Source organism: Sander vitreus, unplaced genomic scaffold (assembly GCF_031162955.1).
Source record: "Sander vitreus isolate 19-12246 unplaced genomic scaffold, sanVit1 ctg298_0, whole genome shotgun sequence".
NCBI lineage: Eukaryota > Metazoa > Chordata > Actinopteri > Perciformes > Percidae > Sander > Sander vitreus.
The window spans coordinates 82,501-107,500 of NW_027595452.1; the positions used below are offsets into that span (position 1 = coordinate 82,501).

Consider the following 25,000-nt stretch of genomic DNA (forward strand, 5'->3'; position numbering starts at 1 on the left):
AGTGTGAGTGTGTGTGGGTGTATGTGTGTGAGTGTGTGAGTGTGTGTATGTGTGAGTGTATGTGTGAGTGTATGTGTGTGAGTGTGTGTGGGTGTATGTGTGTGAGTGTGAGTGTGTGTGTGTGTGTGTGTGTGTGTGTGTGTGTGTGTGTGTGTGTGTGTCTGAGTGTGTGTGAGTGTGAGTGTGAGTGTGTGTCTGAGTGTGTGAGTGTGTGCTCTAGTTTTTCTAACGTTTGGACACACATAGGAAAATAATAACAGTCCAAAATGATGTGAAATTGCTTTGCATTTTCAAGAGGAAGGGCCCTTAACGCCAAATACGTCACAAACCGAGGGTAAACAGGGACAACGGATGTAAATTAGCTTTCTTGCCAACTCCGGCATGTTTACATGATGTGTTTTATACCGATGTTCATTCAACGTGATCTGTCCCTATCACATGAATACAAATAAATAGTAAAATCATCGTTAATTCGTGGGGACTCCCTTGACTGACCTTGACCTCCAGACGGGCTGCAGACAGGGGGCCTCTCTGGCTCTCCGTGCCCAGGACGGAGCCTCTCTGCTGGGCCGCTGAGATGGCAGACAGCTGCCTCTCCAGCTCCGAGGACGGAGCCAGAGCGGCCAGGCTGGAGCTCAGAGAGAAGCTCACATCTGATTGGTCCACGCTGCTGCGTGTGGGCGTGGAGCAGGAAGTGTCTGACCGGGCTGGAGTTGGCGGAGCAGTGATGTCATCAGAGTGAGAGGACAGCGGTGTCCTGGCGCCCGCGCCGCTGTCGTCTCCGTCCCTCTTCCTGCTCCTTTTCTTCTTTGGTTTGTCGTCGGGGATGATGTCAGAGTACAGCTGGGCGAGGGAGGCGCCGGGGAAGGACGGCGAGGATGAGGAGGAGTCATGTCCGAAACGAGGATGAGAGGGGGGAGTGCCAGCCGCTGCGACCCCAGTGGGCAGCACTGCTCCCTGGGCGGGGAGCCTCGGCCGCGCCTGTAGGCTGGAGGGCGCTGTCTCAAGGGGGCTGCGTCCTCCGGGGAAGCCCGGGGGGAGCGCTGCTGGCTGGGGGAACGCCGGTCTGGGAGGCGGGGGCGACTGGAGGAAGTCCTGCGGCAGCTCTGAGCTGAAGAACGGCATCTGGGACAGAGTGTCCGTTGCTGGAGGTCCAGGCGTTTGTCCGACTCGAGCCCCTGGCAAAGCTCCAGATGGGGGCATGGAGTTTCCCAGCATGCCTTGCTGCTCCAGCTCCAGCCTCTGCTGCAGGGCGCGATGGCGCTCCACCTGACAGGAGGAGAACAGCGCTCAGTTTGACTGAATGAATGAAGTCAAAGTGTCAAAATATTCAAACTTCTTTTCTCAAAATTTTCAAACTATTTTCTTTCACGATGTGTTTGACCCAGCTGATATCGCCATGGTGATAACAAAAACAATATACATGTGTGTGTGTGTGTCTCTGTGTCTGAGTGTGTCTGTGTGCGTGTCTCTGTGTGTGTGTGCGTGCGTGCGTGTCTGTGTGTGTGTGTGCGTGTGTGTGTGTGTGTGTGCGTGTGTGCGTGTGTGTGTCTGCGTGCGCGTGTGTGTGTCTGCGTGTGTGTGTCTGTGCGTGTGTGTGTCTGTGCGCGTGTGTCTGTGCGCGTGTGTGTCTGCGTGTGTCTGCGTGCGCGTGTGTGTCTGCGTGCGTGTGTCTGCGTGTGCGAGTGTGTCTGCGTGGGTGTCTGTGTGCGAGTGTGCGTGCGAGTGTGTCTGCGTGTGCGCGTGTGTGTCTGCGTGTGTGTGTGTGTCTGCGTGCGAGTCTGCGTGTGTGTGTGTGTCTGCGTGCGCCTGTGTGTGTGTGTGTGTCTCTGTGTGTGTGTGAGATGCTTCACCTCGTGCATTAGCTGAACTCTCTGCCTCTCCTGCTGCTCTCTCAGCCTCTCTCTCCTCTCTCTCTCCTGGAAACCTTCACTGAACGGGTTGTTGTCGTCAAACTTCACCTGCAGGACACAAACCAAACATTCCTCACATCAACGCGTCCCGTTGGTCCCAAATGAAACGTGAAGACGTGTGTGACAGGTGTGTTACCTGAGGCGCGGCGTCCCCTGCAGCTCCATTGGATCCTGCAGGGGGGGCCCGGGGCCCAGCGGGGAAGCCCGCTGTCGGGGCCGCGAGGCCCGGCGTCATGGCCGGGGGAGGGGGGGCGGTGGGGGGCATCTGGGGGGGTGGAAGAAGAGGCATCCTTTGCCCCATCACCCCCGGAGCTCCACCTCCCGGGGACCAACCAAGGGGGACGTTTGGGGCGCGGGGCAGGGTGGGGGCGCACGGGTGGGGCTGGGAGAGGGGGGGCTTGGAGAGGGGGGGCTGGGAGAGGGGGGGCAGTGCCGCTGCAGCTCGCTGCTGTTTGGTCCTGTAGTCGTCGATCAGCTCGGCGTGATCCTTCTGCTGCTTCCGGATCTGAACACAATCACAGAAACAGTGAAAACACCTCCAACTGTCACATTTCCCTTCATACTGTCCCTTTAAAAATGAATACAACATTTAAATGTTTGCTGAGTGAGAAAAACAATATACGTGTGTGTTTGTCTGAGTGTGTGTGAGTGTTTGTCTCTCTGTGTGTGTGTGTGTGTGTGTGTGTGTGTGTGTGTGTGTGTGTGTGTGTGTGTGTGTGTGTGTGAGTGTTTGTCTGAGTGTGTGTGAGTGTTTGTCTCTCTTTGTGTGTATGTGTGTGTGTGTGTGAGTGTTTGAGTGTGTGTGAGTGTTTGTCTCTCTTTGTGTGTGTGTGTGTGAGTGTTTGAGTGTTTGTGTGTGTGTGTGTGTGTGTGTGTGTGTGTGTGTGTGTGTGTGTGTGTGTGTGTGTGTATGTGGCTGTGTGGCGTGAGCGTGTCCGTTTATATTTGGGCTCCCATGGTAACAGGTTAGAGCGTGCACACTGCCTGTGTAACACGCACGTCTCAGGGGCGGTGAAAACGCGTGGATGCTAGAAATAGGACCGACGCCTATTTTTCACGTGTTGGAAGCGTTTCCAGGCAAAATAGAATAGGAAAAGATGTTTGTATGTCATTTAGACACAAATACATTTAGGGCTGGGCGATAGGGAGGAACTCAGATATCACCATACTCTTGACCAAATACCTCGATATCGATATAGTGGCGATATTCTAGGGTTGACGATTGGTGCTTCAACAAAATATCTTCACACAGATGTCAGATCAATAATCATCAGTAATGTGGATATAATGACTGAGTGGGTAAAGGTAAATAACAGAACAGTTACACCAGTCTGGTAGGTTCAGACCATGACATCACTGTACTGTAATGCAGCCTTTAAAACCAGGAGAAGACACTTATGTCATATCACGATATCCAAAAACTAAGATATCTAGTCTCATATAACGGTATCGATATAATATCAATATATTGCACAACCCTAAATACATTTAATAAATGTCTTGTTGATGTTTGAAAGTCTCTAGGTTTTGATGTAAATGCAGATATAAATGTCATTTAAAAAACAATTATTATATTATAACAATCTTTTACATACTGCACCTGTCAACACAGAAGGAAATATTCTGGAGCCTGTTTTGTCGTCAGCTGACGTTGTCTTTGCTGTAATCAGGTCACTATGTACAGTGGCACTCATAAGGTTATGAAGCCATGCTACAGTTGACTAAAAAGAGGAATAAAAAAGTCATCTTTTGGAAATTGATCTTAATGCCTTAATTAAAAAAAAAATAGGAAAAAGTTCCACTGTATTTATGTTTATAGGAAACCTCCATGTGTCCAGACAAGACTAGCAGCAGCGCCGCGTCAGACACCTTTCTGGTGTGTAAAGACATAGAAAACGCCACGCAGCTGACACGCTACAGAAACACCACGCCACGCTCACGCCACACAGCCAGTGTGCAGGAGACCTTATGTTTCGCCACGCTCACGCCACACAGCCAGTGTGCAGGAGACCTTATGTTTCGCCACGCTCACGCCACACAGCCAGTGTGCAGGAGACCTTATGTTTCGCCACGCTCACGCCACACAGCCAGTGTGCAGGAGACCTTATGTTTCGCCATGCTCACGCCACACAGCCAGTGTGCAGGAGGCCTTATGTTTCGCCACGCTCACCCACGCCACACAGCCAGTGTGCAGGAGACCTTATGTTTCACCACGCTCACGCCACACAGCCAGTGTGCAGGAGACCTTATGTTTCACCACGCTCACGCCACACAGCCAGTGTGCAGGAGGCCTTATGTTTCGCCACGCTCACGCCACACAGCCAGTGTGCAGGAGGCCTTATGTTTCGCCACACTCACGCCACGCTCACGCCACACAGCCAGTGTGCAGGAGGCCTTATGTTTCGCCACACACTCACGCCACGCTCACGCCACACAGCCAGTGTGCAGGAGGCCTTATGTTTAGGCACCAAAACGACTCGTTAAGTTTAGAGAAAAGATCCTGGTTTGGTTTTAAACACTCCCGAGGAACAGACACGTGTTATCTGGGTGGTGATTATATTATTATAGATATATTAGCCTTGATTTAGTGTAATTTTGCGTAGGTTCAGACCATAGCTGTATCCCCCTCCCTCTGTCTGCAGATGTTTGTGTACCTGCTCCAGCTGTTTCTGCACCGTCCCCTGCTGCTCCGTGATGTTGCGGAGCTGGGCGGCGTCCTCCTCGGTGAGCGCTCGGCCCGCCTTCTTGGCCGTTCTCTGTTTGGCCGACAGAGACTTCTTGGTTTTGCGGTGAGCTGCGATCTGCTCCTCCAGGAGGCGCTGCTGCATCTGCAGGAGCTGCTGCGTCTCGCCAAGCCACTCCTCGTACTGCCGCCGCTGGGACTCGTCTGAAGGACACACCATGGGTCAGACACTTAGACACGGAGACACTGCGGGGAGGCAGACACATCTGGGCCGCTGAAACAGGCCAGCGCGCGCATGTGTGTGTGTGTGCAAGCGCTCGAGTTTACAGACACGTCTCTGTTGATTCAGGGTTTCAACAAGTCAGATTTAAGACTTTTTCAAGACCATTATGAATGAAATTTAAGACCTTTATCACAACATCAACTGAGCCCTGAATTCAGGTTTTTCAAGCAAAGTATCACTAAACGTGCACTTCCCCAAAGCTGAAGAATACAATCTGTTTTATGTCTGCTACTTGGGCGGAGTGATCTGCTCGCAGCACCTGAGAAGCCCCGAGCAGAGTAGCAGTGCTTGGCCTTTCTGAGAATATAGTTCCCAGTATGTATACGGTTAGAAGATGGCTGTGTGTCATGTGACCTTGTTATTTGTTCACGCTGTGTCTCGACAAATCACAACATGTAAATAGGAACATGTTGGTGTTATTTTGTCACTTATTGGGAGCAGTAGGCTAGATGGAGCCAGTTACCTCCAGGATCTGTGCTAAGCTAGGCTAGATGGAGCCAGTTACCTCCAGGGATCTGTGCTAAGCTAGGCTAGATGGAGCCGGTTACCTCCAGGATCTGTGCTAAGCTAGGCTAGATGGAGCCGGTTACCTCCAGGATCTGTGCTAAGCTAGGCTAGATGGAGCCAGTTACCTCCAGGATCTGTGCTAAGCTAGGCTAGATGGAGCCGGTTACCTCCAGGATCTGTGCTAAGCTAGGCTAGATGGAGCCAGTTACCTCCAGGATCTGTGCTAAGTTAGGCTAGATGGAGCCAGTTACCTCCAGGATCTGTGCTAAGCTAGGCTAGATGGAGCCAGTTACCTCCAGGATCTGTGCTAAGCTAGGCTAGATGGAGCCAGTTACCTCCAGGATCTGTGCTAAGCTAGGCTAGATGGAGCCAGTTACCTCCAGGATCTGTGCTAAGCTAGGCTAGATGGAGCCAGTTACCTCCAGGATCTGTGCTAAGCTAGGCTAGATGGAGCCAGTTACCTCCAGGATCTGTGCTAAGCTAGGCTAGATGGAGCCAGTTACTTCCAGGATCTGTGCTAAGCTAGGCTAGATGGAGCCAGTTACCTCCAGGATCTGTGCTAAGCTAGGCTAGATGGAGCCAGTTACCTCCAGGATCTGTGCTAAGCTAGGCTAGATGGAGCCAGTTACCTCCAGGATCTGTGCTAAGCTAGGCTAGATGGAGCCAGTTACTTCCAGGATCTGTGCTAAGCTAGGCTAGATGGAGCCAGTTACCTCCAGGATCTGTGCTAAGCTAGGCTAGATGGAGCCGGTTACCTCCAGGATCTGTGCTAAGCTAGGCTAGATGGAGCCAGTTACTTCCAGGATCTGTGCTAAGCTAGGCTAGATGGAGCCGGTTAAGACAAAGTCCCAATAAGTTGGCATGTTCCTTTAAAAATACCAATTAATTAATTGATTAATGCTTTTTGTTTTCCCTAGGGGGGTAAATCACAAGTTTAATAACGATATATCTGTTATTGTTTAGTGATATCTGAAAGTCTGTCCTGTGTGACCGATACGAGACATAACATCGTTAAACACAGTCACTCACATGTATCTGTATTTACAACTAAAATATGATTTCATTGCTGCGTTCTTCCACACATTTAAATCAGAGACAAACTTCTCTTTGATGATGAAAAATAATGACTATAAAGCACTGAGGTTGGAATATATTTGACTATCTATTTGTGCTCATTATGTCCATATCAACCCCTTTAATGTTCACATGTATTTTAACTGCTGAGCATGCTGGGATTATTTTCTGATACTCACTGCTGAAGCCCGGGCCGAAGCTGGGAGGGCTGGGACGCACCAACGGGGGGTTCAACTTCCCGTCCTGACAGGAAGAGAAGAAGACACTTCCTGTTTGAACCCAAACTCAGCAAGTACAGGAGACATGAGGACACCGTGATTCAGTTCAGGTTATACACACCTGTCCCACCGGCTGTGGAGGCTGAGGAGCTCCCTCTGGAGCTGGGACCACTGGGGCCGGCTGGAACCTGACACACACACACACAGAGATACACACACACACACACACAGAGACACACACACACACACACACACACAGACACACACAGACACACACACACACAGACAGACACACAGACAGAGACACACACAGACACAGACACACACACACAGAGAGACACACACACACACAGAGACACACACACACACAGAGACACACACACACACAGAGACACACACACACACAGAGACACACACACACACAGAGACACACACACAGAGACACACACACAGAGACAGACACACAGAGACACACACACACAGAGACACACACACACACACACAGACAAAAAGAGTAAAAAACATCAAAGCGTAAAAATAGGTTGAAAAGAATTTGACCAACAGCCATTCTAATCAAATCATCAACAAGTGTTCTCTGAAGACATACGATGACGATCAAACGGGCAGCTGGGTTGGTTTTCTCCTCGGCCAGATAGAATATGGTGAAAGTGCTGAGAGGAGGTGAGGGGGTGGGGGGGGTCGTACCTGTTGATGGCCATCGGGTTGAGTCCCAGGCTGCCCTGCGTCATCACCTTGTTGATGCCTTTCAGAGCCACCATCTTCGCCTTCATGATGGGGTCAGTGATGGAGTCAAAGTCTGCTGAACACACACACACACACACACACACACACACACACACACACACACACACACACACACACCTTATCAAAATAAAAGAATCAAAACAGTACCCGTAAAAGGACTCAAGGTGTGCGTCATCGTACAGCACGCTCTCGATTAAAGCCCAAATAATTAACTATCAAACACTCAACACATGAGTTTTGTGGAGCCGATCTGCAGCTCTGCTTACGTTCTCCTAAGATGACTCGGAGTCAACTTTACATTGAAATCGACCCCCGTCCGAACAACCACGAGATCAGACTTGTGGGGGTGTTTGGAGGCGGTGTGAGAGTCCTGTACAGGAAACGGAAAACATCACTGCCTCTATCTCTGCCACGAGGACGTTTTAAAACACCCAACAAGCTCTGAACTGCCCGGGAGTTGAACTGCTGACTGTTTCCTCAGTCCCTCCGTCTCTTTTCTTTCTCTCTTTCTCTGGAAATGAAACTGCCTTCAAGAGAGATCTAGAAACCATCTGACGGGAAACAGGAACTGTGAAATATAATAAGTGTACTTGTGCTACATCAGGGAGGTTAAAGAACAGGACGTCACACAGATGGACCGTTTCAGTAAAGGCCTTTTTATGCTTCTGCGTAGAATCGGCGGCGTACCCCAGCAGACACCCTCTGTGTCTACGCCGTAGCCTGACGTGCACCGCTTGAAAAATGTAACTACACGTCACAGTGACACACGTGGCTCGGCCGTGGCTTGGTAGGGTTGCATTCCCCCCTTCCTCCCCCCCTTCCCGACTCATTTCCTGGTTCTCCTTCTCCATAACAACATGAGATCAAGGAGAGGTTAACTTCTCCTGATACAGAGTTCCCACCGTGGTCAGAAAGAACAGGAGAGACTCTGTTTTGATTCTCACTAACAATCTAGAGTCACTACTCACTCAGAAGATAATCTCACACACACACACACCCTACACACATATACATACACACACACACACACACACACCCCCCCTACACACACAGGCTCGAGGCACACACCAACGCACAAGTAAACAAACAGTTGACCCTCCAGAAACCACACACACCCTAGCGTTCTGGCGGTCAAATGCACCGCGATGCAAAGAAACACGTTCAACCCCGACCAGAACTCTGAAAGGGTCACGACGGCGTGGAGTTTGCGCACAACCGTGAAATGGCCTTAACTCTCCCCCTGCAGAGAATCACCAGATTGGCATTTCCCGGTCTGAATGCAGCCTAAAAGTCTTCCCCAAACCGAGGGGAAACAGGGGAAAGGTGTGTTGGGGTTCAGGTCTTACCCATGTTGGGTAACACAGCGTCTGAGGGGGGCCTCTGTCTGATCAGCGCCTGCATCTGTTTCTGCTGCTGCTGCTCCTGGCGCTCCTGGTCCAGGAGGTCCTGCAGCAGTAGTGGCTGCTCCTCCAGGAGCAGAGCCCTGTGTGGGTCCTGGTCCGGGTCCGGGTCCTGGCTCTGGTTCTGGTTCTGGAGGAAGACGGTCTGGGTCTGGGTCTGCGTGGAGCCCCCCGGCTGTGAAAGCTGGGTCTGGGGGTTGAGGAGGAGGCGGGGCTGGGGGGGTTGGAGGGACAGAGGGAGACCCTGAGGGTGGGGGGTGAAGAGAGACGAGGGTCCAAACGGTCTCTGCTGGAAGACAGACTGCGGACCTGCAGACGAGACGGAGAAACAATGCACATGTTTATCATCAATAACTACTGAAGTTGTTCTGTACAGATGCCAGTATCTGAAGAGCCTCTGATACCGCCTAAAATGCTGGTATCGTGGCCGGTTAGCTCAGTTGGTAGAGCAGGCGCACATATATAGAGGTTTACTCCTTGATGCAGCGGCCGTGGGTTCCAAATCTTTAAAATGCTGGTACTGGTATCGGTGGTACTGGAGTTTATGCACCGATATGATTTGTAGTATTTGTTTACCTCCAGCCATGGGGGGGTGAACCCTGGGAGTCATGCCCGACGACGGAGCCTGTTCCTGGGTCTGGAGAGTGGGCAAGGCCCCTGAACCAGAACCAGAGTCATCCCCTTTCTGGAGCGAGCCGGCTGCCTCGGCCACTAGGGGTCCGGGGGGTCTGATGGTGGTGAAGACGCCGGGCTGTGGAGCTGATAAATCAGAGGGTCAGTGAACGCAGCAGAGCACAGCTAGCATGTGCGTGTGCGTGCATGCTAGCTGTGCATCTCTGTGTGTGTGTGTGTGTGTGTGTGTGTGTGGGTGTGTGTGTGTGTGTTGTTGACAGTTTATATTACCTGTGTGTCTGTCTGTGTGCCTGTCTGTGTGTGTTTCTGTGTGTGCGTTTGTCTGTGTGCGTGTGTTGTTGACAGTGTATATTACCTGTGGGCCTGTGTGTGTGTGCGCGTGTGTGTGTGTGTGTGTGTGTGTGTGCGCGTGCGTGTGTGGTGTTGACAGTGTATATTACCTGTGGGCCTGTGTGTGTGTGTGTGTGTGTGTGTGTGTGTGGTGTTGACAGTGTATATTACCTGTGGGCCTGTGTGTGTGTGTGTGTGTGTGTGTGCGCGTGGTGTTGACAGTGTATATTACCTGTGGGCCTGTGTGTGTGTGTGTGTGTGTGTGTGTGTGTGCGCGTGCATGCGTGCGTGTGTGGTGTTGACAGTGTATATTACCTGTGGGCCTGTGTGTGTGTGTGTGTGTGTGTGTGTGTGTGTGTGTGTGCGTGCGTGTGTGGTGTTGACAGTGATATACCTGTAGCCTGTGGGCCTGTGTGTGTGTGTGTGTGCGCGTGCGTGTGTGGTGTTGACAGTGTATATTACCTGTGTGCCTGGCTTCGGTCTTGACCCCGTCCTGTACTTCCTGTTTGAAGTGGCTGTCCGTCTTCCTGTCCTCGGCCGTCTCGCCCAGCTCCAGCTCCTCGTTGAACATGTCCTTCTTGTCCTCCAGATTGAGCTCGGGGTCGGCGTACGCGATCAGGTCGAACTTCCCCGACAGCAGGAAGTCGTCGAGATGGAGGTCGTTGGGACCCAGATCCAGATCCTCTTTACCTGAAACAGCCAGCAGGAACTCGTCACAACAACTTTCTGCACTTTCTTATAAAACTATTTTGCGTTTGTAAACAGCGATGACGGGTTTTGTGGGCGGAGCCATAGTAATCGTAACAGTGTTGTTTTTCCAACACCCTTTGGATGAAACCACGGTAACTGAAGCCTCGACAGCTACGTTTGTTCAACAACTTGTGGTCAAGGGGGTCAGCCTCTCCCCGAACGCGTAGCTCCTATGGAGCCATGTTGATGCTACCAAGCCATCACCCCCCGTTAGCATCCCGTTAGCATCCCATTGACTGCCATTCATTCTGACGTCACTTTGACAGAGAATACCTTTACATCTGAAGCGTTTAAAGACTCTATTTGTCCGTTGTTTATTTCTAAAGAAACACGACAATGTATAAAAGGCTCCATTACCTTGTAGCTCACGTCTCATAGTAGAGGAGTTACCGTAGAGTACAGGAGAAGCTCTCAGGCAGTTTGGACTTCCATCAGCTGTTTAAGTGTAATGACTAATGTTAACTATCATTTTAGTGATCAATAATGAGCCTGTGTCTATGTTATCTCCTTACATATACCTACGCTCTCCGTCTCTGCTAGATTGGGAATGATTGAGATTTCTCTTGCCACAGCTACCAGGTGTCTGTGGTTCAGCTTGTTTAAATTCTCTATTTAACGATCCCTTCCATGATTACATAGGCTATTTGGTTTGGGCATTATGTCATTGTGTCGTTAAGGGCATTATGTCATTGTGTCGTTAAGGGCATTATGTCATTGTGTCGTTAAGGGCATTATGTCATTGTGTCGTTTGGGCATTATGTCATTGTGTCGTTTGGGCATTATGTCATTGTGTCGTTTGGGCATTATGTCAGTGCATTGTGTCGTTTGGGCATTATGTCATTGTGTCGTTTGGGCATTATGTCATTGTGTCGGTTGGGCATTATGTCATTGTGTTGTTAAGGGCATTATGTCATTGTGTCGGTTGGGCATTATGTCATTGTGTCGTTTGGGCATTATGTCATTGTGTCGTTTGGGCATTATGTCAGTGCAACATTGTTAGTGTTCAGAGTTTACTAAAAGAAAGGTTTTAACAACTCACGCTAGCTGTTGTTGTTTCCGCTCGCAGCCATCTTGCCAGTCAAAAAGAGGAGATCTCTGAGTGTGAATGAACGGACTCCACAGGAGGAAATGTCATTCTTATATGAGGCTCCTTCAACTACGAGGTCAATATTGTGTTTCACTAACGACAAAACAACAAATTATCCGTGCATTTCTATGGAACTAAGCTTTAGGAGCTCTCCATCTTTACTCTCCTCTCTGTTACGTTACATTCAGAGATGGTAGCGCCTGGAAACAACAACAGCAACAACTGCTGCTACAGTGAGTTGTTAAACCTTTTTCAGTAAACTCTGGGAACCAACCAATGTTGTCAGTGCTGTGGTTAAGGTGTAGAGTCCCTGGTGATACTTGGAGCAAAGTCTCATGTTGTGTCGAGCCTTCTTAGTGTTTAAAGATAGATATTTTGAGGCAAGCATCAAAGTGTCCCTAGCTCTCCCATTCAAAAGGCTATTTGACCCAAAAACCAGAATACGGTGCATCTTAAAAGTGGCGTTTCCGTCCTAAATATGCTTTTAAACGAAGGTTTGACTCGGGAACATTCACACAAACACCCTAGGTTGCAGTTTGGGGAGAGCTACGCTTGAACAACTTGTAATAGATGTGTGATCAGTGTGCTCGTACCGTCTTCAGGGTCGAGGTTCAGGTTCAGGTCGACCAGATCTTTCACCTCCACGTCCTCCAAGTCCTTCACTGCCGAGTCCTCCAGGTGCTCCTCCATCCCATCAGCCCCGGGGAGGGCGTGACTCAGCGTTGCTGCGTGTGCTAGCTGCTGCTGGTTCAGCTGCTCCAGCACCGACTGCTGGCCCAGTGTCGCTGCCACCGGCGGACACGGCCGCAGGTCTCGGGGGTCTGGGCCGGCGGGCAGAGGGAAGGACAGCCTCAGGCGGTTTTCGGGGATGCGATGTCGAAGCTCGATGTATGGCTGTCCCATGATGCTGTGCTGCTGCAGGGGGAAGGAGCGAGGAGGGAAGGGCTGCTGGAGACCTGAGGAGGGAGGATACAAAAAGATTTCTATCAGATCCTCAAGTAAAAAATAATGTCCGTACACATCGAATATGTAAACTACTCCACGTGTTCCTGTATGTTGATGCTTAAAGGCGCTGACACACCGAGCTGATAATCAGCCGTCTGTTAAACTGACCTTTGTTGATCTGAAATGAAGACAGATTCAGCAGCTGCACGGCCTGTTTCTCTCTTCACATGTTTCCAGAAACACGTTACGGTGAACTATCTTAGTCCAATATGAGATCGTGTTCTGAACGAGACGCCATGATGGTCGGGGAGCAGCCAGACCCACGTGACGCGTTCGTCCAATCAGCTGCCGGTTTTCATTTTTGGGCAACAATCCAGATTAGCACCGCCTGCTGTTATGGAGACGTATTACGTCTCGTCTCTTCGTGTGTTCTGAGGAACTTTTTGGACCGACTCGGGGAGACTGATCAGTCCCGCTGGCTTTACTGCTGACGGTCGGCTGGTTGGTGGGTCTGCAGCTTGACAGGTTAAGGAAATGTTCACACTTGGTGTCTTTCTTTAAGCTGCCAGTGTCTGTTTTTACATTATAGACCTGTGTGGAGTAAACCGTGTTTTCCAAAAAGTCCTGAGTGCTTTTTTTAAACGCCACCACCATTATTTGTTTCTGCAGCTCACAGCGTCTGTCTATCTACAGATTCCAGGAGTCTCCGTAGACAGCTGCATGATAAGGGGATGTTTTGTCTCAGGACTCTCTCCTTCTGGAGGTCCGAGGGCCAGCCACACTTTCCAGAGAGAGCGATAGGCAGAACTAGGCTTCGGCATCTGTGTTTAGGGCCCAATATCTTTGTTCAAGGTTCAGCTAAACGTTATGGTCTCCAGTATGAGTTTAAAAACAGGAACTTCACAGAGTTGGGACGACACAATAACACATGGCTGTTAAACTGTCCTGCCTGCTTAATTGTCTCCTCAATTGAGATTTCATTAAATGCTTCTGTGTAAGTCATCAACGTCTCCCGAACCTTCTTCACTTATGTCAAACGAGTTGTGTTGCTCCCGAGTTTCTTTTTTTTTAACTTCAGAAGCGTCCTATATATAGTCAACATTTTCCAGTCATAAAAGACGTCCGGCACGTCGTGGCCTGACGTGGCTGTTGCTAGTTGTCACACACAGACACACATGCATACATAGACACACACACACACACACACACACACTCTCTGACCTGGCATCATGTGCGGCTGAGTGCCGGCAGCAGGGAGGGGGCGGATCCCCGTGAACTCCCCAGGCATCGGCCTCCTCATCTGGGCAGGGACTCCCTCCAGAGAACTGATCCCAGATCCAGGCACCGCACCCTGGGGAGGACGCAAGAAGGAGTCCTGGAGACTGGCTGGAGGAACACCAAACCTGCCGCAGAGAGAAGAAGATATGTGTGATGAGTTCTGGGTTCAAATCACAGATTCTCCAGTTAAAATGGATCTTTGTTTGAGTGATCTGACATGCATGAATAAAATGGATATTTTAATATCTGTCTTTTCACCACGGAGTAAAAAGTAAAAAGTCTTCTAAACTATCTTTGGAACTGACATTTGCCTAATCTGGTTGATATCCAATCAGAAATGCAATCCAATCGGAATTAAACCGATTGGATTACTACAAACAGAGAAAACACTGATTATGAAATGCTAACTTTTGGGGAATTAACCCTTGTGTGTTGTCTTCCTGTCGACCTGCAACGGTTTCTCTGGGTCGAAATTTCAACATTTTGTTGTTTTTTTCTACACTGACGTTTTTGTCACTTTCTTTCCAATTTTATTGTCACTTTTGGTGTTGTTTTTTAACAAGTTTTTCGTCGCTTTTTCAAAAAAAAACTATTCCTATTTTTTTGTCACCTTTGACAAGGTTTTTGATGGTTTTTTTGTCACTTTTTCCGATTCTTTTGGTCACTTTTTTCAGCGTTTCAGCGGTTAAGGAGACACAAATAGACACAGCGTAGTCAAATCAATGTTTTCTTTCCACCAGTCTGAAGAAGACATATTATGGAAGATAAATTATTAGAAAAATAATGTTTTTGTCTGCAGTGTCTCGTTGTAAAGCGTCAGTTTGGACAGGTTTCGAATGGGAAATGCAATCTCATCGGGACCTTGGGAATCATTGGCGATACCGGACCCCAGGTCTGAGTATCAGTACCTGAGGTTTGGTGCTCTGACTCCGAGCTCTCGGGGGCCGAAGCCTCTCTGCTCTGCTGGGAAACCCGCCGGCCCCCCGACAGGCCTCACTGTGCCAGGGTACGGGGGAGGGGGGCGTCCAAACAGGTCAGCTGGGGGAGCCGTGGGGGGGTCCACCTGGGCCCAGTGTCGCGCTGCAGAAGCAGAAGCTGCTTCCTGCAGACCTTTCTCCTGCCGTAAGGCACTCTTCTGCTGCTGCTGTCTCAGGATCAGCTGCCGCAGACGCTGGCGCTAAACAGGGACACACACACAGCACAACATTAGTACAACCTTAGCACAACATTAGTACAACCTTAGCACAACATTAGTACAACACAGCACAGCATTAGTACAACATTAGTACATTAGTACAACTCAGTAAGAACTCAGCCAGCGATGCGGTCAGACTGTGTCTGTCTGTCTCTCTCTCTCTGTCTGTCTCTCTCTCTCTCCCTCCCTCTCTCAGCAGAGCACAGTAAAAACGGGATATGTGATCTGATGGCAATCTGACAGCGATGCTACCTTCACACGTAATAGTAACTAACATCTCACTCCCACCTGTCTCAGCTTCTCCTCCGAGTCACCGAGCTGAGGCAGCATGCTCATTGGTCCGTCCAGAGAGGCCACGCCCAGCGCTGCCATTTCATTGGCTGTTGTCTTGTCCGTCAGCGAGGGACCGGAGGTCATGTGACCCTGCTCGAAGGCATCGTGACCCTGAGTCTGACCGCCCAGGAAGACACTCTCCTCCGACATCCCAGCATGCTTTGGGGTCTGGCTGCCGGGGGTTCTGGGAAATGAGTCCTGCTGCTGCTGTTGCTGCTGTTGTTGATGTTGTTGTTGTTGTTGTTGTTGTTGTTGTTGACGTCCCGGAGACTGCTGCAACTGAAGAGAGGAAAAGTCCAGACATGTGAACTGCAAAGATTAAAATGGATTAGTTGTCAATTTATAAATTAATCTCCAACTATTCTGATGATCAGTTTGAGTCATTTATGATAAAACAGGTAAACTTGTGTGATGTCAGCGTGTTAAATATGAATATTGTTGTAGTTTCTTCTCTCCTCTGGGACAGGAAACTGAAGATCTTTGAGTTGTGGACAAAACGAGACATTTGAGGACGTTTATCTCAGGACTTTGGGAAACTCTGATCCACATTTTAGAGACAGAACTACTCATCCTGTCATCCAGGAAATAATCCACGATGAAAATAACTCCCTCCCTGTCTCTCTCCCTCTCTCTCTTCCTCTCCCTCCCTGTCTCTCTCTCTGTCTGTCTCTCTCCCTCTCTCTCTCTCTCTCTCCCTGTCTCTCTCTCTGTCTGTCTCTCTCCCTCTCTCTCTCTCTCTCTCCCTGTCTCTCTCTCTCTCGCTCTCTCCCTCTCTCTTGCTCTGTCTCTCCCTGTCTCTCTCTCTGTCTCTCTCTCTCTCGCTCTCTCTCTCTCTTTCCCTCTCTCTCTTTCCCTCTCTCTCTCTCTTTCCCTCTCTCTCTCTCTTTCCCTCTCTTTCCCTCTCTCTCTTCCTCTCTCTCTCTTCCTCTCCCTCCCTGTCTCTCTCTCTGTCTGTCTCTCTCCCTCTCTCTCTCTCTCTCTCCCTGTCTGTCTCTCTCTCTGTCTCTCTCTCTGTCTCCCTCCCTCTCTCAGCCCTGCCAGACATGTGAGTGATGTAGGAACTGTTACCTGGTGGAGCGTGGGGGTGAAGGTCCCGCTCTCTGCAGGCTGAGGAGTGAAGCTCTCCGCTGGTGGTTTCTGCGGCCGCGGCGTGGACGGCTGCTGGGCATATGGGTCGGCGCCACGCTGACTCCCCGGGGATCGGGGGAAGCGCTCGGCGCCAGAGGGGCGCGGCGTGCCGGGGTTGGAGGTGTACGGGTCAAGGTTTGGGTGTGAAGGGGACGGCCGGCGGTTGGCGGCCTGCTGGTTGTACGTCGTGGCGAGGTACGCGGGGTCCGAGTGCTGGCGAGGCGTGCCGGGAGTCTGAGGGTTGGCGTACGGGTCTGGCGAGGGCCGGGACGTGAGAGGGGAGTGCTGGGGGAAGGGGTCGGGGATCGGTTGGATGTAGTCCTGTCTGTACGGGCTGCGGTGTGGCGAGCCCAACCCCGACAGTGGACTGGAGGGGAACGGGGCGTCCTGCGACTGTTGGAGGGGGAAGCCCTGGTCTGAGGGTCTGGACGGGTCCCGTCGGACTCCCCCAGGGCCGCCAAACACCTCCGGCTGCTGGGGGGGCATGGGGGCTTTAAACAGCCCGCCCTGAGAGTACATTTCAGATGGCGCTACGCGCAGGTTAGCACTGTTAAGAGGAGTCCTCTGGTACGTCTCTGCGGCTCGGATACCAACGTGTCTGGATGAAAGGTCGGGGGCGGAGCCAGAGGGGGGGCTCATCATGCCCGTCCTACTCTGCTGCAGCCCTGGGAGTAGAAAACAAGGAGGATGGTCAGTGGGAGTAGAAAACAAGGAGGAGACGGTCAGCGGGAGTAGAAAACAAGGAGGAGACGGTCAGCGGGAGCAGACGGTCAGCGAGAGTAGAAAACAAGGAGGAGACGGTCAGCGGGAGCAGAAAAACAAGGAGGAGACGGTCAGCGGGAGTAGAAAACAAGGAGGAGACGGTCAGCGGGAGCAGAAAACAAGGAGGAGACGGTCAGCGGGAGTAGAAAACAAGGAGGAGACGGTCAGCGGGAGTAGAAAACAAGGAGGAGACGGTCAGCGGGAGCAGAAAACAAGGAGGAGACGGTCAGCGGGAGTAGAAAACAAGGAGGAGACGGTCAGCGGAAGCAGACGGTCAGCGGGAGCAGAAAACAAGGAGGAGACGGTCAGCGGGAGCAGAAAACAAGGAGGAGACGGTCAGCGGGAGTAGAAAACAAGGAGGAGACGGTCAGCGGGAGTAGAAAACAAGGAGGAGACGGTCAGCGGGAGCAGACGGTCAGCGGGAGCAGAAAACAAGGAGGAGACGGTCAGCGGGAGTAGAAAACAAGGAGGAGACGGTCAGCGGGAGTAGAAAACAAGGAGGAGACGGTCAGCGGGAGTAGAAAACAAGGAGGAGACGGTCAGCGGGAGTAGAAAACAAGGAGGAGATGGTCAGTGGGAGTTACCTGGTTGGGGAGCGAGGCTACGTGAGACGTCGGAGGTTTTGGCGTCGGGCGATGGCGCTGGCGAGCTGAAGGCATCGTGTGCTGGAGAGGCGCTGAGGGAGTTGTGGCGTTGCTGCTGGGAGGACGCGGGACGGGGAGTCCCCACGACTTTACCGTAAGGGTCCCATGGCGAGGAGGGGCGGGACGATGGCGGAGAGAACATCTGGGGGGAGGACGGCGGCTGGTGCAGGGGCGAGGAGGGCAGCGGGGAGAAGCCCGAGGGGGGCGGGGCTTGTGGTCTGAGGAAGACGTCGTCGGCCAATCCGGAGCTCTGCAGCAGCAGCTGTCGGGACTGAGCGTCCCGAGCGGCGTCGGGCGTCCCGGGGCTGCGGCTGCCGCCATCTGGCGAGAGGCGGCCGATCAGCATCTGCTGCTGCCGCTGCTCGCTCTTCACTTGCTCCAGCTTCTGCGTGGCCTCCATCTTGGCCAGCTGCTTGCTCTTCTGACGCATTATCTGAGAGGGAGAAACGGAAACACGACACGGGAGGACGGAGACACAGAGCCACACATCAGGGCGCCATCGCTCGCTACACGGACGGGAAAACATGATGACATGGCAGCTAGGAATGCTCGCTATTACCTCTCTGTCTCTCTTTCTCTCTCTGTCTCTCTCTCCCTCTCTTTGTCTCTCTCTCCTCTCTCCGTCTCTCTCTTTCTCTCTCTGTCTCTCTCTCCCTCTCTTTGTCTCTCTCTCCCCGTCTCTCTTGGTCTCTCGCTCTCTCCCTCTCTCTGTCTGTCTCCGTCTCTCTCTCTTTGTCTCTCTTTGTCTCTCTCTCTCTTTCTCTCTCTCTCTCTCTCTCTCTCTTTGTCTCTCTCTCTCTCTTTGTCTCTCTCTCTCTCTTTGTCTCTCTCTCTCTCTTTGTCTCTCTCTTTGTCTCTCTTTGTCTCTCTCTCTGTCTCTCAGGAAATGTGGGAGAATCAGTGAAGGATGAGTTCACAGCGTGCAGGATGGGGGGGGGGGGCAGAAACCACGACTAAAACACCTCTGTCAGTAGATTCTTTCAAAGATTTTACGTATTTCAAGCAGCGCCAACATTATGTAACGGTCCTCACTTCCTGTCTCTTAAAAGGGGCGTGGCCTTGTTTCAAAGTGTAGTGAACGCCGTGTGGATGGATAATAATAAATAAATATTTTATTAAATACTAATATTTTAAAATAAGAGTCAATAACACTGAAAAAGTGTGTGTGTGTCTGTCTGTCTGTCTGTCTGTCTGTCTGTGTGGGGGGGGGGCATCAAAAATGCTGTGAAAAGTGACAACGTAGAATAAAAACTAATTAAGTTCATAAAGGCTGCAAAAGGGCGTCAAACACTGAAAAACGTGAGTTGCCAGATCTCGTGAGAGTTCGGTCCCGAGCAAGAACTGAAACAAAGTTAATTTTCTAAAAGCTGCAAAACCGTAAAAAAAAAAAAAAAAATCAAAAAAAAGTTAAAAAAAACCTAATAAAAAATTAGAAAAGCGTTAAAAATTCCCCAAAACCATAAAAACAGTAAAAGTAAATAAATAAATAAATATGTCCCAAAAAAAAGCCAAACATCGTAGAATACAAACAATAAAAAAGCCGCCACGAAAAAAAATATCCCCAAAACCATAAAAACTGTAAAAATAAATAAATAAATTTAAAAAAAAGTCACAAAAGTGAAGAGAAAAACATTTTTAAAAAGGGACAAAAACTCCCAAAAAATAAAACGTCAAAAAAGCAAAAGAAAAAAAAAAAAGTGTAAAAAATCCCCAAAATAAAAGTCCAAAAACTCCCAAAAAAAAATAACGTCAAAAAATAAAAATAAAAAAAAAAGCGTAAAAAATCCCCAAAATAAAAGTCCAAAAACTCAAAAAAAATAAAACGTCAAAAAAGCAAAAAAAAAAAAAAAAGTGTAAAAAATCCCCAAAATAAAAGTCCAAAAACTCAGGGAAAAGAACTCGACAACACTACCCAAACACCTCAACGTATACGCAGTTAAAAGCCCATTTCTTATTGATTCAGGACCTTCAGCTTCAGGCGATGAGAAGGATGTGTGTCAGGATGTTGTGGAGATACGTGGCTTATTTTGGTTTTAGTTTCAGGTTCCTATAGCAACCCAGACAGCTGTGCTGCAGACAGAAGTGTTTCAGTCTTCTGTGGTTCTGGTTCTGGTGGGATGGCTGAAGGGGTTTTAGAGTCACTTCCTGTTTCCTCGCTGCCTGTTTCCTGTCTGTCTCACACCTGGTTCATCACACCTGCTCACAGTGAACGTGGAGCTGCTGCCGTCCGTCAAACACTCGACCGTAACGGAACAAAGACGCAGCTGCAACCTTTCTACTCTAAAATAGCTAATAATCAATTAACCTTTGCAGCTCTAGTTGGTATGCAAGTTTTCAACTAAGTATGTAAGGAGGGAAGGAAGGAAGGAAAGAAGGAAGGAAGGAAGGAAGGAAGGAAGGAAGGAAGGAAGGAAGGAAAGAAGGGAGGAAGGAAGGAAGGAAAGAAGGAAGGAGAGGAAAGAAGGAAGGGAGGGAAAGAAGGAAGGAAGGGAGGAAAGAAGGAAGGAAGGAAGGAAAGAAAGAAAGAAAGGAGGACAGGAGGACAGGACGGAAGGAAGGAAGGAAGGAAGGAAGGAAAGAAGGAAGGAAAGAAGGAAGGAAAGAAAGGGAGGAAAGAAGGAAGGAAGGAAGGAAAGGAGGAAGGAAAGAAAGGGAGGAAAGAAGGAAGGAAAGAAGGAAGGAAAGAAGGAAGGAAAGAAGGAAGGAAAGAAAGGGAGGAAAGAAGGAAAGAAGGAAGGAAGGAAGGAAGGAAGGAAGGAAGGAAAGAGAAGGAGGGAGGAAAGAGGGAAAGTAAGGAAAGAAGGAAGGGAAAGAAAGGGAGGAAAGAAGGAAGGAAAGGAAGGAAAGAAAGTAAGGAAAGGAGGAAGGAAGAAAGAAAGAAGAAAGAAAGAAAGAAAGAAGGAAGGAAGGAAGGAAGGAAGGAAAGAAGGAAGGAAAGAAAGGGAGGAAAGAAGGAAAGAAGGAAGGAAGGAAGGAAAGGAGGAAGGAAAGAAGGAAGGAAAGAAAGGGAGGAAAGAAGGAAAGAAAGAAGGAAGGAAGGAAGGAAGGAAGGAAGGAAGGAAAGGAGGATTCAGTTTCCTGTCCCAGAGGAGAGAAGAAACTAGAAAATATTCACATTTAACAAACTGACATCACACACGTTTACCTGTTTTATCATGAAAATGACTCTAACTGATGATCTGGTTATGAGAATAGTTTGAGATTAATTAATTGGTTGTAATAGATATGATTAAGTATCCAGCGGACACGAAGAGCAGAATAACAGTGGGAGTGGATGTTGAAGGACGGCAGCAGACGAACATTCAGAGTGACGCAGCATCCCTTCAGAATAAAATAGCATCCCTTCAGAATAAAATAGCATCCCTTCAGAATAAAATCAGTCAGTTCTGAGGCGGACTGAGGCCACGGACAGCGACTCTGGGCCGACTCCACTTCAGACTCAAACCGTTGGTCCCAAACCCCTCGAATGTCAGAATGTTTCTTTGGCCCAGAGAAGGCGGCCGTGACCGATCCTGGATCCACGTGTCTGAAATCCTCTTTTTGGGAGAGTCTGCGTGGGCTCAGCCTCGCCGCCACACTTCTAGTTTCCGGTGTTTCTGCCCCGGAGGCGAGCGGTGAACTGCATTAATATATATATATATATATATATATATATATATATATATATATATATATATATATATATATATATATATATATATATATTTATTCTCGATGCCCAACCCTAATTGAGATTGGTTTAAAGAAATACAAACAACCCAGAGTTTTTTTTCCCTCCTATCCCATAATGCATCTGTGGTGTAGCCAGACCTTACTGCAGCCAAAATAGCCCTCTAACCAGCTGCCGACCAGCAGCCGACCAGCTGCCGACCAGCTGCCGACCAGCTGCCGACCAGCTGCCGACCAGCTGCCGACCTCCAGGGGATCAGAGTGAAAACAGAAGCGTGTGTGTGCAGGCCCGGGACAGGACGAGGATTTCAGAGCGTTGTGGATCCAGGAAGTCCGCCTGGAACAGGTTCTCCTTGAGATCTTACCAGAGCCTCTTTGCCACCGCCTGCTACAGATGCCTGGTAGGGACAATCTTTATCAGTTGGTGATTTTAGGGCTTTGCTTTGGGGGAGATTTTCCTGCCTCTTCATACCGGCTCCCCATCTGTCATTTACCTCTCCCTTTGTCAATGACAATTACATCAGAGATATTAGTGGCAGCGGGTGAGGCTCAGCAGCATGCACATCACACTCATCATCATCTTCATCATCATCAGGGACAACAGTCAGACATGCAGCCTGCTGGTTACCACGGTTACTACATGGTTGAGAGAGCGGGGAAACCAAAGCCACCCTGACAGCCGATCCCAGAGGAGATCCGAACGTTTAAAGGGGTAACTTTGGGTTTTTAATCAACCTTTTTGTGTCTGATGGAACAACAATCTTTGAAACTGGTCCAGTATTAATCAAGATCTTTGCAGTCGGCAGCAGTGAAAACGCTGCAATGTAACGTTAATGTACAGATGTTCAGCATCAGTCAGCGTCCACTAAACGTTCTGTTGTTGCTGCTGACGGACTCAGAATAATAATTTAAGTGTGACAACATTATGAAAGGATCCCTACAGAGATAGACCTTTTAGTTAAAGAGTAAGATCCTTTTAGTTTAACATGAAACAGCCCCGAAATCACCATCACCAAACCCACCAGACTCCATGTAAATAATCAGGACTTTTATCATCGTAAAACACACTTCATTCAAAGTGGACAGAAACTAAATAAAACTATGAAAAGCCGTCTTGGTTCATCTTTCCACTGTTCCAACAATCACCACTCTGGTTTGGTTGAAATAAACCCTTAATTCACCCATTTACATGTGGAGATATGCTGGCTCTATACACGCTAAAAGTCCTGATTATTTACATGGAGTCTGGTGGAGATATGCTGGCTCTATACACGCTAAAAGTCCTGATTATTTACATGGAGTCTGGTGGGTTTGGTGATGGTGATTTCGGGGCTGTTTCATGTTAAACTAAAAGGATCTTACTCTTTAACTAAAAGGTCTATCTCTGTAGGGATCCATCCCATAATGTTGTCAGACACTTAGAATAATAATCTGAGTCTGTCAGCAGCAACAACAGAACTTTTAGTGACTCTAACTGCTGCTGAACATTAGTCCTGTAGGGTAACATTACAGCTTGGTTCTGGTTTAATACTGGACCAGTTTCACAGATTGTTGTTCTCATCAGACACTCAGACACACACACATGGAAGTTACCCTTTAATGTGACCTGGATAAGCAGTTCCTTTAAGATCTGAAAGGCTTATAAAATATAACAGTCAGTGATTTAAGTTGATCATGAAGATGTGTCCAGAAAAAGTCCTGCTCTCTGCAGCTGCAGTCTGGCGTTGGTTTCCCGTTTCTGGTTCTACATCATGGGGGGGGCGGGGTGATGTGTTAAAGACAAACGCACTGAAACTCTGCTCACCTGTCGGAGCTTCCACTCCTGCTCCTGCTCCGTCTCTCTGGGCCTCAGCGGGTCCCTGAACGCCCCCTCCGTCTCCATGGAAACAGGGTCATAAGGTCCCGGCGGCAGTGGTAGTTGATGCTGCTGCTGCTGCTGCTGCTGCGAGGGCGGGTGCGAGGGTGGCTGCGAGGGCGGGTGGCGTTTGAGCGGGTCGTTGGACAGCTGCACCCTGCTGATGCGCTGAGCCGCCCGGTTATCTCGAGCTTTTTGCTGGCGGACGGAGAAAACAAGTCAAACAAGAAGTCTACAGAGTTAAATGGTTTTTCCATTTAGTCTAGTTTATGAACAACATGGATCGATGATTTGTGGCTGCGATTAGTTGTTGAAATATTAAAGTGACATGATATATGATCAGGAGTCTAAACTCACCACGAAGGGAGCTCTGTCCTGAGAGCTGGCTTTCCTCCACAGCTTGGCGATCTGCTTCACTCTGGTCGACCATTCTGGCACACAAAATAATTAAAACAAACATTTTCACACAAATATCTGTCTGTTCGTCTGTGTGTGTGTTTGTGTGAGTGTGTTTGTGTCCCTGTGCATATGTGTGTGTATCTGCGTATGTGTGTCTCTGTGTGTGCATTTGTGTGTGTGTGTGTGTCTCCGTACGTGTGCGTGTGCATCTGTGTGTGTGTGTGTGCGTGTCTCGTGCGTGTGCATCTGTGTGTGTGTGTGTGTGTCTCCGTACGTGTGCGTGTGCATCTGTGTGTGTGTGTGTGTGTACCAGGATGCTGCTCTTTCAGCTGGGGGAAGTTGGTGTTGCAGTAGAGGACCGGAGCGACGGTGGCCATCTCTCCCAGACTTTCTTCCTTCTCCCACTTCAACATGCCTCTCTGAGCCGTCGACATCACGTCCTGCTCGGCCTCGCCCGCTGGCGCCTGATTGGCAGAGGCCAGCCCAGGGGCAGGGCTCTCGGGAGGGGGCATCCTAAAGCCTGCGGGACTCTGAGCCACACCGGGCATCATGGGAGGGTTTGAGAAGTGAGAAGCAGCTCCCATCAGGCCGTTCATCAGCGGAAGACGAGGAAACACAGTAGCTGCAGAGAGACACATTCAATAATCAATCAATCTGTTTGACCAGTGTGTGTGCATGTGTGTGTGTGTTCTTGTTTAACTATATTTGTGGGGTCCAAAAACCAGAAGTCCAGTATACTTGTGGGGTCCGAACAGCTTTGTGGGGACAAAATGCTGGACCCCACAAGGTTAAAGGTGTGTTTGAGGGTTAAGACCTGGTTTTAGGATTAGGGTTAGAATGAGGTTCTGGTTAGGGTGAGGGTAAGGGTTAAGGTTAGGCATTTAGTGGTGATGGTTAAGGTTAGGGTAAGGGGCTAGGGAATGCATTATCTCAATGACGGGTCCCCACAAAGATAGTGAGACACACTATGCGTGTGTATGTATATATACCTGAGTGGTGTGTGTTTCCCTTGCTTCCGGCTGCAGTGTGTGCGTGTTGGCTTTGCCCTGGTTGTTGGTGGTTGTTGCTGTTTGGACTGAGAACAGCGGTAAACACCTCCTCCACGTCCTTCCCCTCCAGCTCTGCGCGCACACACACACACACACACAC

The 25,000-nt window shown here is 49.6% G+C and overlaps 1 protein-coding gene across 5 annotated transcripts in view; it reads right to left on the reverse strand.

The window, feature by feature from the left end:
• The window catches only part of LOC144513620 (histone-lysine N-methyltransferase 2C-like), a 71,153-nt gene that overhangs the window by 26,939 nt on the left and 19,214 nt on the right, over positions 1 to 25,000 (reverse strand). Inside the window, exons 22-42 of one of the 5 annotated variants that reach the window (XM_078244771.1) lie at positions 24,841 to 24,972; positions 24,162 to 24,473; positions 23,810 to 23,883; positions 23,402 to 23,650; positions 21,963 to 22,097; positions 17,869 to 18,361; positions 16,463 to 17,187; positions 15,350 to 15,673; positions 14,775 to 15,043; positions 13,810 to 13,994; positions 12,237 to 12,599; positions 10,269 to 10,496; positions 9,420 to 9,602; positions 8,790 to 9,152; positions 7,384 to 7,498; positions 6,800 to 6,866; positions 6,640 to 6,703; positions 4,568 to 4,800; positions 2,050 to 2,418; positions 1,854 to 1,961; positions 496 to 1,269 (exon numbers count right to left, since the gene is read on the reverse strand). In XM_078244771.1, the coding sequence (XP_078100897.1) occupies positions 496 to 1,269; positions 1,854 to 1,961; positions 2,050 to 2,418; positions 4,568 to 4,800; positions 6,640 to 6,703; positions 6,800 to 6,866; positions 7,384 to 7,498; positions 8,790 to 9,152; positions 9,420 to 9,602; positions 10,269 to 10,496; positions 12,237 to 12,599; positions 13,810 to 13,994; positions 14,775 to 15,043; positions 15,350 to 15,673; positions 16,463 to 17,187; positions 17,869 to 18,361; positions 21,963 to 22,097; positions 23,402 to 23,650; positions 23,810 to 23,883; positions 24,162 to 24,473; positions 24,841 to 24,972 (5,765 nt within the window). Of the gene's footprint in view, positions 1 to 495; positions 1,270 to 1,853; positions 1,962 to 2,049; positions 2,419 to 4,567; positions 4,801 to 6,639; positions 6,704 to 6,799; positions 6,867 to 7,383; positions 7,499 to 8,789; positions 9,153 to 9,419; positions 9,603 to 10,268; positions 10,497 to 12,236; positions 12,600 to 13,809; positions 13,995 to 14,774; positions 15,044 to 15,349; positions 15,704 to 16,462; positions 17,188 to 17,868; positions 18,362 to 21,962; positions 22,098 to 23,401; positions 23,651 to 23,809; positions 23,884 to 24,161; positions 24,474 to 24,840; positions 24,973 to 25,000 lie in introns of all 5 variants that reach the window. The other 4 variants (XM_078244769.1, XM_078244770.1, XM_078244768.1 and 1 more) reach the window with 4 other exon arrangements.